The sequence below is a fragment of the Hypomesus transpacificus genome, chromosome 9, assembly GCF_021917145.1.
Source record: "Hypomesus transpacificus isolate Combined female chromosome 9, fHypTra1, whole genome shotgun sequence".
NCBI classification, from domain to species: Eukaryota; Metazoa; Chordata; class Actinopteri; order Osmeriformes; family Osmeridae; genus Hypomesus; species Hypomesus transpacificus.
This window is the reverse complement of record NC_061068.1, coordinates 8745724-8758065: the sequence shown is the minus strand read 5'-3', so window position 1 is coordinate 8758065 and position 12342 is coordinate 8745724. Positions and strand designations below refer to the sequence as shown.

At 45.2% G+C, this 12342-nt stretch overlaps 1 protein-coding gene across 1 annotated transcript in view; it reads left to right on the top strand.

Annotated features, from left to right (window-relative positions):
• Nucleotides 1-3863: 3863 nt before the first annotated feature.
• epha8 (eph receptor A8) overlaps nucleotides 3864-12342 on the top strand; it is a 36247-nt gene continuing 27768 nt past the window's right edge. The window contains exon 1 of the mRNA XM_047026442.1: nucleotides 3864-4029. Within this exon, the coding sequence (XP_046882398.1) occupies nucleotides 3930-4029 (100 nt within the window). The 5' untranslated portion in view covers nucleotides 3864-3929. The remainder of the gene's footprint in view (nucleotides 4030-12342) is intronic.

Here is a 12342-nt window from a genome sequence, read left to right as displayed (position 1 = left end):
GGAGGGAAGGAGAGGGAGCTGTAAAGGAGAGTAGAAGAGAGGAGAGAAGAGGAGAGGGGACGAGAGGGGACGAGAGGGGAGGGAGCTGTAAAGGAGAGTAGAAGAGAGGAGAGAAGAGGAGAGGGGACGAGAGGGGAGGGAAGGAGAGGGAGCTGTAAAGGAGAGTAGAAGAGAGGAGAGAAGAGGAGAGGGGACGAGAGGGGAGGGAAGGAGAGGGAGCTGTAAAGGAGAGTAGAAGAGAGGAGAGAAGAGGAGAGGGGACGAGAGGGGAGGGAAGGAGAGGGAGCTGTAAAGGAGAGTAGAAGAGAGGAGAGAAGAGGAGAGGGGACGAGAGGGGAGGGAAGGAGAGGGAGCTGTAAAGGAGAGTAGAAGAGAGGAGAGAAGAGGAGAGGGGACGAGAGGGGAGGGAAGGAGAGGGAGCTGTAAAGGAGAGTAGAAGAGAGGAGAGAAGAGGAGAGGGGACGAGAGGGGAGGGAAGGAGAGGGAGCTGTAAAGGAGAGTAGAAGAGAGGAGAGAAGAGGAGAGGGGACGAGAGGGGAGGGAAGGAGAGGGAGCTGTAAAGGAGAGTAGAAGAGAGGAGAGAAGAGGAGAGGGGACGAGAGGGGAGGGAAGGAGAGGGAGCTGTAAAGGAGAGTAGAAGAGAGGAGAGAAGAGGAGAGGGGACGAGAGGGGAGGACGAGAGGACAACAGTCTTGTTCCAGTGAGGTGGCACATTGTTGACCCTAGTGATAGAAATCTTCTCAACTCACTAACCCTCTCTCTCACTATGAGCCTCAGCAAGTTCAGTACTCTACAATCTGTACAGTGTTTGTTCTACATTAACAAGGTGGTATGTCATTTGATGTTGCATTACTGGTGCAGCCCCCTTAGCTGTCACAAGACTATAACAACTCTGTCTCTGCTGGGTTATATTTAGCAACACACACCAGCAAGCCCAGCGACACAGGACTACACACTGACCCCTTCCATCTGCCCCCTACACGCACACACACGCACGCACACACACACACACACGCACACACACACACACACATTCAAGGTTACCATGCCAACTGCTGCCTACAGACCCCCCCAGGTGAGTCCATGTGCACGTATTTATATGCCTGTCATGGGGGTTTGTCTTGTGCATACACACACACACACACACACAAACACACCATCCATCCTCTGCTTCTCCTCACTACTCTTCCTTATTAGACTTCACAGGGGTGAATATCGGGGTGTACTTTATCCATGTCCTGTCAACAACACCACACCAACATAAAGGCTGGAGCTGGGAAAGTAAGATTTAATGAGCTGCGGCACGTGCACATGAACACACACACACGTACACGCGCATTCCCATGCACAGCCATACGCAGAAACACGCACACTCTGATTCTAACTGATACCTCTCACGCCATCAGATGTTTCCTCAGTCTGAATCCCAGTCATGCTATTTATAGTTCTTCCATTGCAGCTATCTTGGCTCCCCCACTTTCGCTCATCAACTTGCTAGTGCAGGATGACAACAGCACCATTATTGCTCTTATCGTAAGACACGCTGCTTGTTTATCAAAGCGAGGAATCGTCCAACTCATATACTGTTGAAAACTGTGGAACTGAAAGACACCGAGAGAATAATGGGTTGTGTGGCAGTGGCAGATTGTGGGTCTCTCTCACCGGGCTGAGCCTTGTGCGGAACACAAAAAACTGAAATCACTGCTAATGATCAGCAATGTTTTTGCCCGTTCGGTTTGCAGAGTACAAAACCAGGGCAGCAGGGCAGAGAGGAGAGTGCTCTGCTGCAACATTTAAATGACACACACACACAACAACAAAACCCCCATACACACAGGAGGGTATGTGTGGCTACCTTATGAGTAGCCTCACAGGACAGCACACCCACACAATCCCAAAGACTGATGAACCACATTTGACTAATGGCCATTTCTCCTTCAAGATGTTCATATGTGTGTGTTAGCAATCTGATGCTGCACGTAGGCACTAGGCACCCTGCACATGATGAGGGGGGACCATTATACTCACACAGACCCCCCCTGTGTTCCCTGCACGGGGGGAAGGGTTTGGCAGGCGCACCGCTCTTTGCATTTGGCATTCGAACTCTTCTCCTTCTCCCCTCTCTCCATCTCTCTCTCCATCCCTCCCTCTCTCAATCCCCCCCCCCCCCCTCTCTCTCTCTCTCTCTCTCTCTCTCTCTCTCTCTCCATCTTTCTCTCCATCTCTCCCTCCTTCCATCCATCCATCCCTCTCTCTCTCTCTCTCTCTCTCTCTCTCTCTCTCTCTCTCTCTCTTTCTCTTTCTCTCTCTCCATATCTCTCTCCATCCGTCTCTCTCTCTCTCTCTCTCTCTCTCTCTCTCTCTCTCTCTCTCTCTCTCTCCCTCCATCCCTTTCTCCATCTCTCTCTCCATCCCTCCCTGTTTCTATCCCTCTCTCTTTCCACCCTCCCTCTCTTCCTCCCTCTCATCCTCCCTCTCTTCCTCAGGCCAGCTGCATGTACACGGTACACTGTTGGAGTTTTCATATACTCTAACGGGTGTCCCTTACTTTGTGTGTATGAAGTGAAGCAAAACGGTAATTGTCCCCGAAGAGGCAATTGGTTGTGCAGCAGTATAAACAATACAAACAATAATAACAAACAGCACCACAATACACACATGATGTCATCAGAGCATCAGACAGATGTTGGGATGAGTGAGGTGAGGACTGACCAATGCATACACAACTCAGTAGAGCAGAACATGATGAGACTCTGCACCCTGAAGTTTCTGCAAGAAGCCCCTAGTATTACCCTAGCATTCCTTCTCCCGTGCCGTGCATGTTGGGATGCCTGAGCTGCAGTTCAGCTCATTCTGATTCTGATTCTGATTCTATGTCTGCAGGCGAACGGACGTGTTCTCTGGTATCAGACACCCGTCTGGTCAGATGAGTCGCAGTGTGACGGCTCGGCCAAGTTTTCTTCTCTTGAGGGGAATCAATACTTGATCGTTGCCCTTGAATGAGACACACACACACACTCTCTCAAACACTCACGCAAATATATTGTTTGTGATGTACAGTACAACACTGTCAGGAATCAATAGCTGATTGCTGTCCCCAAGTCTCAGAGACCAATTAGCACCCCAGGATACAAACTGGAATAGATAACCTCCATGGAGAACATTGTATTGAACAATGTGTACATGAAATATAAACCCATTTACTGTTATAGTTTGTGTTTATTGTTTACTCTGTTGACTCATAAATACCCCGGATTTGCATACCCACATACTGTATATACAGAGACAGATTATGGTAGAGAAAATATTTTGGGAGACTAAAAGAGAAATAAGGGATGAGAGAGAGAGGGAATGATGAGAGAGAGGGAATTATGAGAGAGAGAAAGAGAGAGAAAGAGAGACACAGAGAGAGAGACACAGAGAGAGAGAGAGAGAGAGAGAGAGAGCTAGAGAGAGAGAGAGGGGGGGGGGGGGTCTATCAGGGCTAGAACTCAGAGAGAATGTGTTGGTCAGACAGATTGAGAGAATGAGCAGGTGTGTTATGATGAGAATATTTGGTTAGAGGACTTGCCAAATTGTGCATTCTAATTGGCTGCGAGGAGTGTGATAGACTGGGTTGTTCCTCCCCCTGGCTGCTTGGTGAGTGTGCATGTATGTCTACGTGTGTGTGCGTAAGAGAGAGAGAGAGAGAGAGAGAGAGAGAGAGAGAGAGCAGACAGACTGGGAGCCACAGAGGCTGTCTCTAACTCTAGCCCAATGAGCTCGCAGCCCTCACACACTCGCCTCCACACACACATGCTTTCTGTGCCGGCTCAGACACTGGGACGCAGAGAGGAAGCAAGAGGCAGAGCGGGAGAGTGAGAGTGAGGGAGTGAGAGGAGAGAGGAAGAGAGGGATCGGTAGTGTGTGTGTGTGTGTTAGTCAGCACCATGGCTTCTGACCATTGGCTTGCAGCTCTACTGCTTCTATGGACTACATCACTACAAGCACTGGCCACCGCGGGAACTAACAACAACAACAACAATGAAGGTAAGGTAACATTGTGTGCATGTTTGTGTGTGTTTGAGTGTGTGTGTATAAGTTTGTGTGTGTGTTTGTCAGTCAAAAAACGGAGTGAATGAATAACAATTCCTTTGCATGAAAGAGGCATGAATTATTTGTGTATTTTGCCATCAGCAGGAATTAACATATGTAAAGACTAATTTTGATACAAGCCTACTGAAAGTTGCTCCCCGATACAAAAAGCTGTTATCTCAGTCTGCGTTTCATGTCCACACTGGTTGATTATGTTTGCTTGCATATGCTGTCACAATTTTTTCAGATTTTTTGTGTGTGTCTGAGTGTGTGCTTTCATTTGTGTGTGTGTACATGCATACATGCCAGTCTGTCTGTGTGTTTGTCTGTGTGTGTGCGTGTGTGCGCGTGTTTGCGTGTGTGACAGAGCATCTGTCCTCTACCACAGTTTAAAGCTCCCACCAGTCTTCACCACACGGGTTATAACAATGAATTGACAATAATGATCACCATAACCATTAAAAATTAGGCATTGAATGCTTGGAGAGAGGCTGAATGGTGTGTCCTGGGAGAGCTCGAGTCAAACAAGGACAGCACAGGATCTGAGGTTACTGCCTGACCGAACACCACCACACAGACACCACACTCAATCCTCCAATAACAATCCAAGTTGGTTGGTAATCGCTTTCAGCCCCTTGTCTCATTGAGAAGTGTATGCGTTTGTGTGAGGAAACTCAAAAAAGCATTACACCAGAATCATCGTGTAACCTGAACATAGTGAGGTCACTTCAGAAACACAAGGTTCTGTTTACGTCTCTCCGTCTCATTCTCTTGTCCTCCATCCTGCCATCCCTGTGACAGAACAGCCTTGTTGTCATATGGTAAACTAATGTCACTCATCCTCATTGTGCCCTGTTGTCCTCTAGAGAGCTGTGTGAGGGTGTGTGTGTGAGTGAGTGTGAGTGACAGGGTCCAAGTCCTTGTCGTGGGTCCTGTCTCTTGAGACTCATAGTGGAGTCATCGTTGGTGCGGCTGCCAGAGTTCTGGCCCCACTGGCAGCATCAGTTGAACACCAGAGAGAGAGACCTCAACGAGGGGGAGACAGGAGGGGCTGTGGGGGGGGGGGAGACCGGAGGTACTGGCTCCCTAAAGGTACTGACAGGAGGGGAGGGGCAAAATGTCGCACTTAATTCCACTTGCCATTTCGATTGAATTCTTTAGTGTGTGTGTTGCCTCTCTCATTGCCTCTTTTCAGAAGTTAAATTATAAGATGTCATGCTCCTACAGTTCATGTTGCTGTGTATGATCTAGTCTGAAACATCGCCATTACTGCTGAACTCGCAACCCGCGGTCCCCCTCCTGTAACGGATGGTCTGATACACACATGCTCACAAGCAGGATGGTGATCTGACACACACTTGTTCACAAGCAGGATGGTGGTCTGATACACACATGCTCACAAGCAGGATGGTGGTCTGACACACACATACTAACAAGTACGATGGCTAGGCTCCTTCACACGCGAGGTTACACACATAAGCAAGCACAGACACACGCAGAGTCAAATATTAATGTCGTGACATAGACACAAGTGTGTTATTTGTAAGCACACATGAACATCTGCTCAACGTAGAGATTACAGTAATGTAGTCACTTAAGTTTGTAATGGGCTCTGATCTACATTCAAGATGGAATCCTTAAATCATAAAAAAAAAAAAAAAACAGTTATGCTTATTTAGCAGCTCAGTTGAATTACCTTTTTATGATATGTGACTTGTCATGTGGCAGTAATGTAAATTACACATTTTCAATTACAATATATAAAATGTATAATGGATTCATTTAGACGCTTCCATTAGTGATAATGGATTCCTTTAACAGCTTACATCAGTGAAACATTTCATACTTGCCATGAAAAAAGAATGTTTTCAGTTATTTCATGTACCATTTAAAAATAATTGTGCATGACAAAAACTGTATGATACAAAATTAATAAAAAGCAGTTTTGTCCTCTTAAATTTTGTTATAAAATTCATCTTTAAAAACCCTTTTGGTTGGATGTCAAAGTGGCTTCTAAAGAAAATTGTTCCTCAAAATTAATTTCACTTCTTGCTTTAGTTTAGCTAGGGGGCAATTACAAATATTACAAGTATATGGAAATGAAGATAACCTTTGAAAGGAAAGTTAGACGAAAAAAGAAAATGTAATATATGGAGAAAATGTAGGCTCTCTGGGAAGTCAGGCGCCCCTCACTCAACCCTCTGACTCGAAGAGAAACTCAAATGTGATACTTACTTAACACACACATCCACACAGGCACAAACACAAACTAACACTTCCAACCACCAACACTTTGGCCAAAAGCAACAGTGAATGCCGGTTTGGTTTGATTTGTTGGGTCAAACTCAGTTCCAATTGCTGTAGTTAAAAGGATCATTTGCAATTTAACTATGGGAAAAATGTTATGATCTACTTAATTATCTTTTAAGGGCTCAGTTCAAAACGTTTTTAATTTAAGTTTTTCAGTGTCATACTGAACATTTTATGTCATAAACAAAGTAAAAATGTAAAGAAGATCCTCCACAAATGTCTTAAAATGTACATAAAAACCTAAGGAAATGCTGAGCAGTCAGTGCTTGTGCTGTGTGTTTCTCTGTGCTGACACATCACATTTTGGACGTCTGTCAGAGTATGTTATGCGCACACATCCAACTTGAATGCTTCTCTAACAGCAGAAACAATGTTGGAAATCCAGGCACAAATCCCCTTCCACCCTGGAGACACAGTAATACCACAACATGATTGTAGAATATCCCTGCTTCTCTCTCTGTCTTTCTCTATTGCGTTCTCCCTCTGTCTTTTTTACCTCCTCTCACAGACAGTGTACAATAAATGGTTCATATATAAAACTGTAGAAGACTGATGTCATGGTACTAGTGTTTTGGAATGAAACCACCTTTCACCAAGTTGTACTAACGTTACAAGAAGTAACATCTTAACCACAACAAAATCACATGAAGACAAACTCTGAGGAATTGTAAATAGTGAGATAATCGTTTTATATTAAAAAAATCTACAAATCTACATTCATCTGCAGAAAGCAAAAAAAAGAAAAATAATTGTGAGGCAAGTATAATCAAACCACTTTGTTCTGTCTTAGCAGATCAGCTGACAAATGAGAACAGCTGAGAATAGCTTTATTGCTATTAGCTAATATTATCTCAATTATCTAAATTTGCCACAAGAAAACATTGACTTAAAACAGGGTTTTAATAATCTACTGTTGCTAATTAGCTTGTTAATGTTCCATTTGTATGCAGTACATTCAATCTACTACATTTTAGACAACTCTGGTTTAACACAGAAAATAAGTACAAAAAGTTTACTTTGTATCAGGTTTCAAAAATCCAGACTGAAGTCCCTTTCATTTACAAATCTTCCACTGGCACTGATGCATAGTTTGTTGAAGTCGGGATGTGATCTGTCCTCTTTTCTCTGACGGCCCATGTTTGCTGGTGTCCCTGATTCCACCCCTGAGTGCCGCTCTGTCTCCTGGAGCCGGGGAACTCTCCTTGCATGCCCCGGTGCTCTGAGACACAACCTACACCATGTAGAGAAGGAAAGGCATACCTAATGAGGAGGCTCACTCATTAGTAACTCATTAGTATAGGATTACTGCATTTCCCAAGAGTCTGTGTTTGTGGATGTGTGTTTGTGTGTTTTAGTCTCAATACATTTAGCAATTGCTTTTTATCTAAAGACATAGAGGGGAATGTGGGATTGAAACCCTCGATACACACTGCCTTGGGCTGAGCATAATAGGAGCCCATGGTAAAGTGTGCCAAAGATACACCACAGGAATAATACCTTATCATAGTGAACCACCCAGGAGTGGAAAAAGTCGCTGAGAAGTTGTTGGTAAACTGCAGAGTCTGGATATGTTTAAACTAGAATTACCATAATGAGATAACAAGAGTGTGGAGATTTGCAGTTACTCAACAAAGTTGTGCTGCATTTTTTGATTAATCTATGAACAATAAGAGGTCATTCATATCACAGAGATAAATCAGCTAAACCCATATGCAAGCAACATTAATGCTACTTCCAGACAATGGTGTTTTTACCTTACAATAATCAAAGACTTTCTAGATTTTGTACTTGGGAACATCAATGTTTGTGTTAGTCACAGCATGTGGACTAATGACATTGCCACTTTCCTGATTGTCGTGAACATGTCTGAACTTGTAGCTTTTGTGTTGTCCGTCATTAAAGAAAATGTACTTCAAGGTATATTTAGGTGAAAACATGGAGATAAAACACATCAAAAGTAAAATGAGAGATTAAAGAATTAATGAGAAATGTAGGAGGGTAAATTGTTTGCTACTGCATTATTGTCTGGCATAGTATCATATAAAGTGACCTTACTGTGTGCTGGCTGGAGTACCTCTCCCTCCTCTGCATGGGTCTGATCAGATCAGCCTTGTAAGGACTGTCAGTCAGAATATGCCAGAACTAATAGATCAATACAAGCAGGTGTTCAAATCTTCCAGACCTGTGGTTTACCCCTGATTCAGATGGGCCTAAGAAGCCTGGGACTCTCCTGAGATATCTCCCCCATTACCAGAGGCTGCGGCCAGGTTGGGCTGAGTTCAGCTGCCCTGTGCCCTGGGTATACTAGCCAATGCTGCTTGATAGTGCTGTACAGTTGTTAATTTATTTATTGGCCCACCTAGCTTGTGGGCTGTGAGATGTTTCACTCTGTCTGTTGGAGAGTGAGGCGGAGAGATGGTTTGCGGCGGTTTGTGACAGCTCCATAATGGGCTGCTGTAGTGGTTGTGTTAACGCATCCCTCCTGGTGGGATCACTGTGATGTTCCCTTCATGGGGACTGATGAATGACTGAGATCAGGCTGTGGAGAGACTGACTTGTCTTATGTTTCATAACAAAACACTGAGAGGAAAATACCTCACATCGCCTGAATGCAAGAAACACTTAAAAGTAGAAAGAAATGGGGGGAAAGCATTTTTGGGGAAAAAAGTACATTAGTAGCTAAATATGAATATATATGTATTTATATTTATACATTTAAAGACAGCAAAAGAGACTCATGCAGAGAGAGTGGAGAGGGAAAACATGGCAAGTCTCTTAAAAGTGTCTCTCAGTCAATTCGTGAGTGTCTTTATCAACAGCGGCGGGCAGTGCCTGCCTGATAAATCGTGGCTCTCAATTCCGCTCAATCCATTAGAGGATTTAAATGTTCATTAAGTTTAATAGAAGACTAGCGGAGGTCTAATACTGTCTGATAAATGCCGGCAAACCTGGCAACCCGTGGCAATTGCTATTTTGCCAAGGAAGGGAGGCAGTAATAAGGTCAAACAGAACAAGCCGTACCCAGCTTTCTTCTTTGTTTGCATCCTTACTGTAACAAACTCTGTGTGTTCAGATAGTAAAATGCAATATGTAGAGTCAATGATTGTGTATGGCTGAAGACGCTCTCTGCTAACCTTGCTGTTCAGATATGATGTAGTGATCCACAAAGCCAGTGCGATCCACAGTGATGGATCTCTTTCGCTCTACTGTCTCCACAAGGAAATAATACATTTTACAGCCGGTAATCTGGCCATAAATCACAGGCCTAATGTGATTAAGATGGTGGAGAAGGTGGATACACACTTCATCCAATAAAGACGTTTTTGCACATACGCACATGGACACTCATGCAAACACTTAGACAGATACACACACACGCAGACCTACACACACACACCTGCACATGTACATCGATGCATGCGTGGATACATCTGTGCACAATGATATTAATGCTTGCCACATGCAAACCATTTCTCTCAACCGAGCCAAAGCATTTATAATGCATAGCCTATACACAGGCTTGGAAGGATGGAGGGAGGGAAAGGGTGGAAAAGAGCTGAATAAATGAAATCAAGGTCTAGAATTCTTGAGGAAAGGATTATAAATCTATTTCACACTCTTGCATCAGTGCTTGGCCTCTGAGTTACCTGGTGGCCTGAATTGTCATGGGAATGACAAACTGATCCTCTGTTTGTCTGGTAGAAGGCTAGATCCCTCGCTCCACTCATCTGTGAAACGACAGGGTCTGTCCTTCTGATGGGGAATGATCCATCCTGTTGTCCTTTCAGAGATCGCAGACCCTCTCCTCACACCATCCCTCTCCATCACAGATCCCAGTGCCTCCCTCACTTCATCTAAGGTCTCAGGACATGAGGGAACGTCAGGTCCTGATCCAGGATGCTACTACTGTACCAGCTTGGGTTCCTCCATTCACACAATGACCGGTCCATACGGTCAAAAGCAGAGGACTTGAGTTCTGACACCAACTTTGAAGTTGATGACACCAGTGGTGTCTCCGGCGGGGGGAGAGCACACACGCATTAATCCGACAATGTGTCACCACACACAGGATAATAGTTTATCCTTTGTTACGCTTCAGTGTTCCATCTGAGTTCCATTTGTTTGTGTTGTTTATCCCCCGGCTGTGTTCTATCAGCCTGCCTCCAATGACAGCAGGCGTCTCGCCGTGTCACTGTGTCACCACATGGACAGCTGGTGACTGCGTGTGGTAGCGCAGTCAGCCGTGCAGCATCAGGACTTGGACTGCGCGGAGGAACATAAACACGCGCGCGTACACAGACACACGCACGCACGCGCTCTCATGCCTGTACACGCTGCAGGTTCCAGTCACACACATGTCCATGCATGAGAGCATGTCTACGGACAGGAACGGAAGCATGCATGGAGTACACGGATGCTGTACGCGCGAACACACGCACACACACACACACACACACACACACACACACACACACACACACACACACACACACACTCCAAGAAGAACAGAGTAATCTCTCTAAAGGCATGTGCAACACTCGTCAAAAGACAGCAGATTTAACTGATGAAGGGTCTTCATTTGAGACCTTGAGAAATGATGAGAAGATGAAAGTCAGTGAAAGAGAGACACAGCCGTTCCCAGGTCTGAATCAATCTGACAGCACCGGGCCTTGGGGGGAACGAGAGAAAAAGGAAATACATTGAGAATAACTCATCTTATTTATTGATGAGGAACCTAGACTGTGGACAGGATGAGAAAGAAAGAAAAAAAGATATTAGGACTGGAGAGAGAGCAGTATCGATGAAGCGTCTCTGTCAACTGTCTATTCTTTTTCTCTTTCTGGACTCGCTCTACCTCCCTCGGTCTACAACCAGGTAACCTACTCCTGAACTCCCTTACTATAAATCAGTAAAGCAAGTTTCTACTGTGTTAACTGTCCTACTGCTTGAAAACCTGTACACCTGGTCACTGGTGTCAGCTCAATCTGCGTGGATGGCCCAACACAGTGGAATGTGTCTTCATGATCTATCTGGTTGTTTGCAGATGTATCCTCCTCCCTTCTTTCCATCACTCCCCCCATCCCGCGTCTATTAATAGTTTTGCACACCTCTCCTCCTCTCCTTCTTTGCTCCATGCTTCTGTGGAAGTTTTCCCCTGGGCCCCAAGGCCTCGACGGCAGTGTGCCCAGCAACACGCTGCTCTCTCTGGGGAGATACAGAGCCTCGCTGCCCCTGTAGCCTACTCCTTCTCTATCCTGAAGCAGGGCTAATGTATGCAGCCAGAAACAGAAAGAACTTAGACTCTGTATGTTTGCAATGACTGTTAAAGCAACATGAATGAGAGCCAGTGCCTGTACTGGAATAGGCAGCTCATGTATAGAGACATGCTGTTAGCTTCTAGACATGGCAGAGGAGGAACGATACACTCAGAAAAACGAAACTCGCCTGTCTTTTTTCGAAAAGACTAAGAGGAGCTGCAGCTTTAAAGCTTGTTTTTCTCTTTACCTATCCAGATGTCATGTCAGCAGCAAGAGACGGCACACTTTGTTTTTGGCTTTGTTGAAAGCGGGCAGCGATTCATAACGGTATTTAATAATGCTGGAGTGTTTTGCTGTCTTGTTCTCCCAGATCTGAAGAGTGTTTTCTAATGGAGGTGTGTGAGCACGCCGGCCTGTGAGGCTATTGTTGATTCTGTGTACCACCAGGTGCTCCAGGGAATCCTCGCCTCACTCACAGCGGAGAGATGAAATGTTTGGGATGAAAACTCGGGTTTGGGGGACGTCTCTATCAAAGAGGGGTAAACTGATTCCCTACAGACTCCTCCTCTGTTTTTCTCGCTTCTTCCAGCTTCTCTGTCTCCTTCCCTCCTCCTGTTTCGGAGTGTCTTCAGGGCCCCAAGGACAAGATGCTTGGGGGAGGGCAGTGTGTGGGGGGATTGGTGAGTGTGAGGGTGTACGG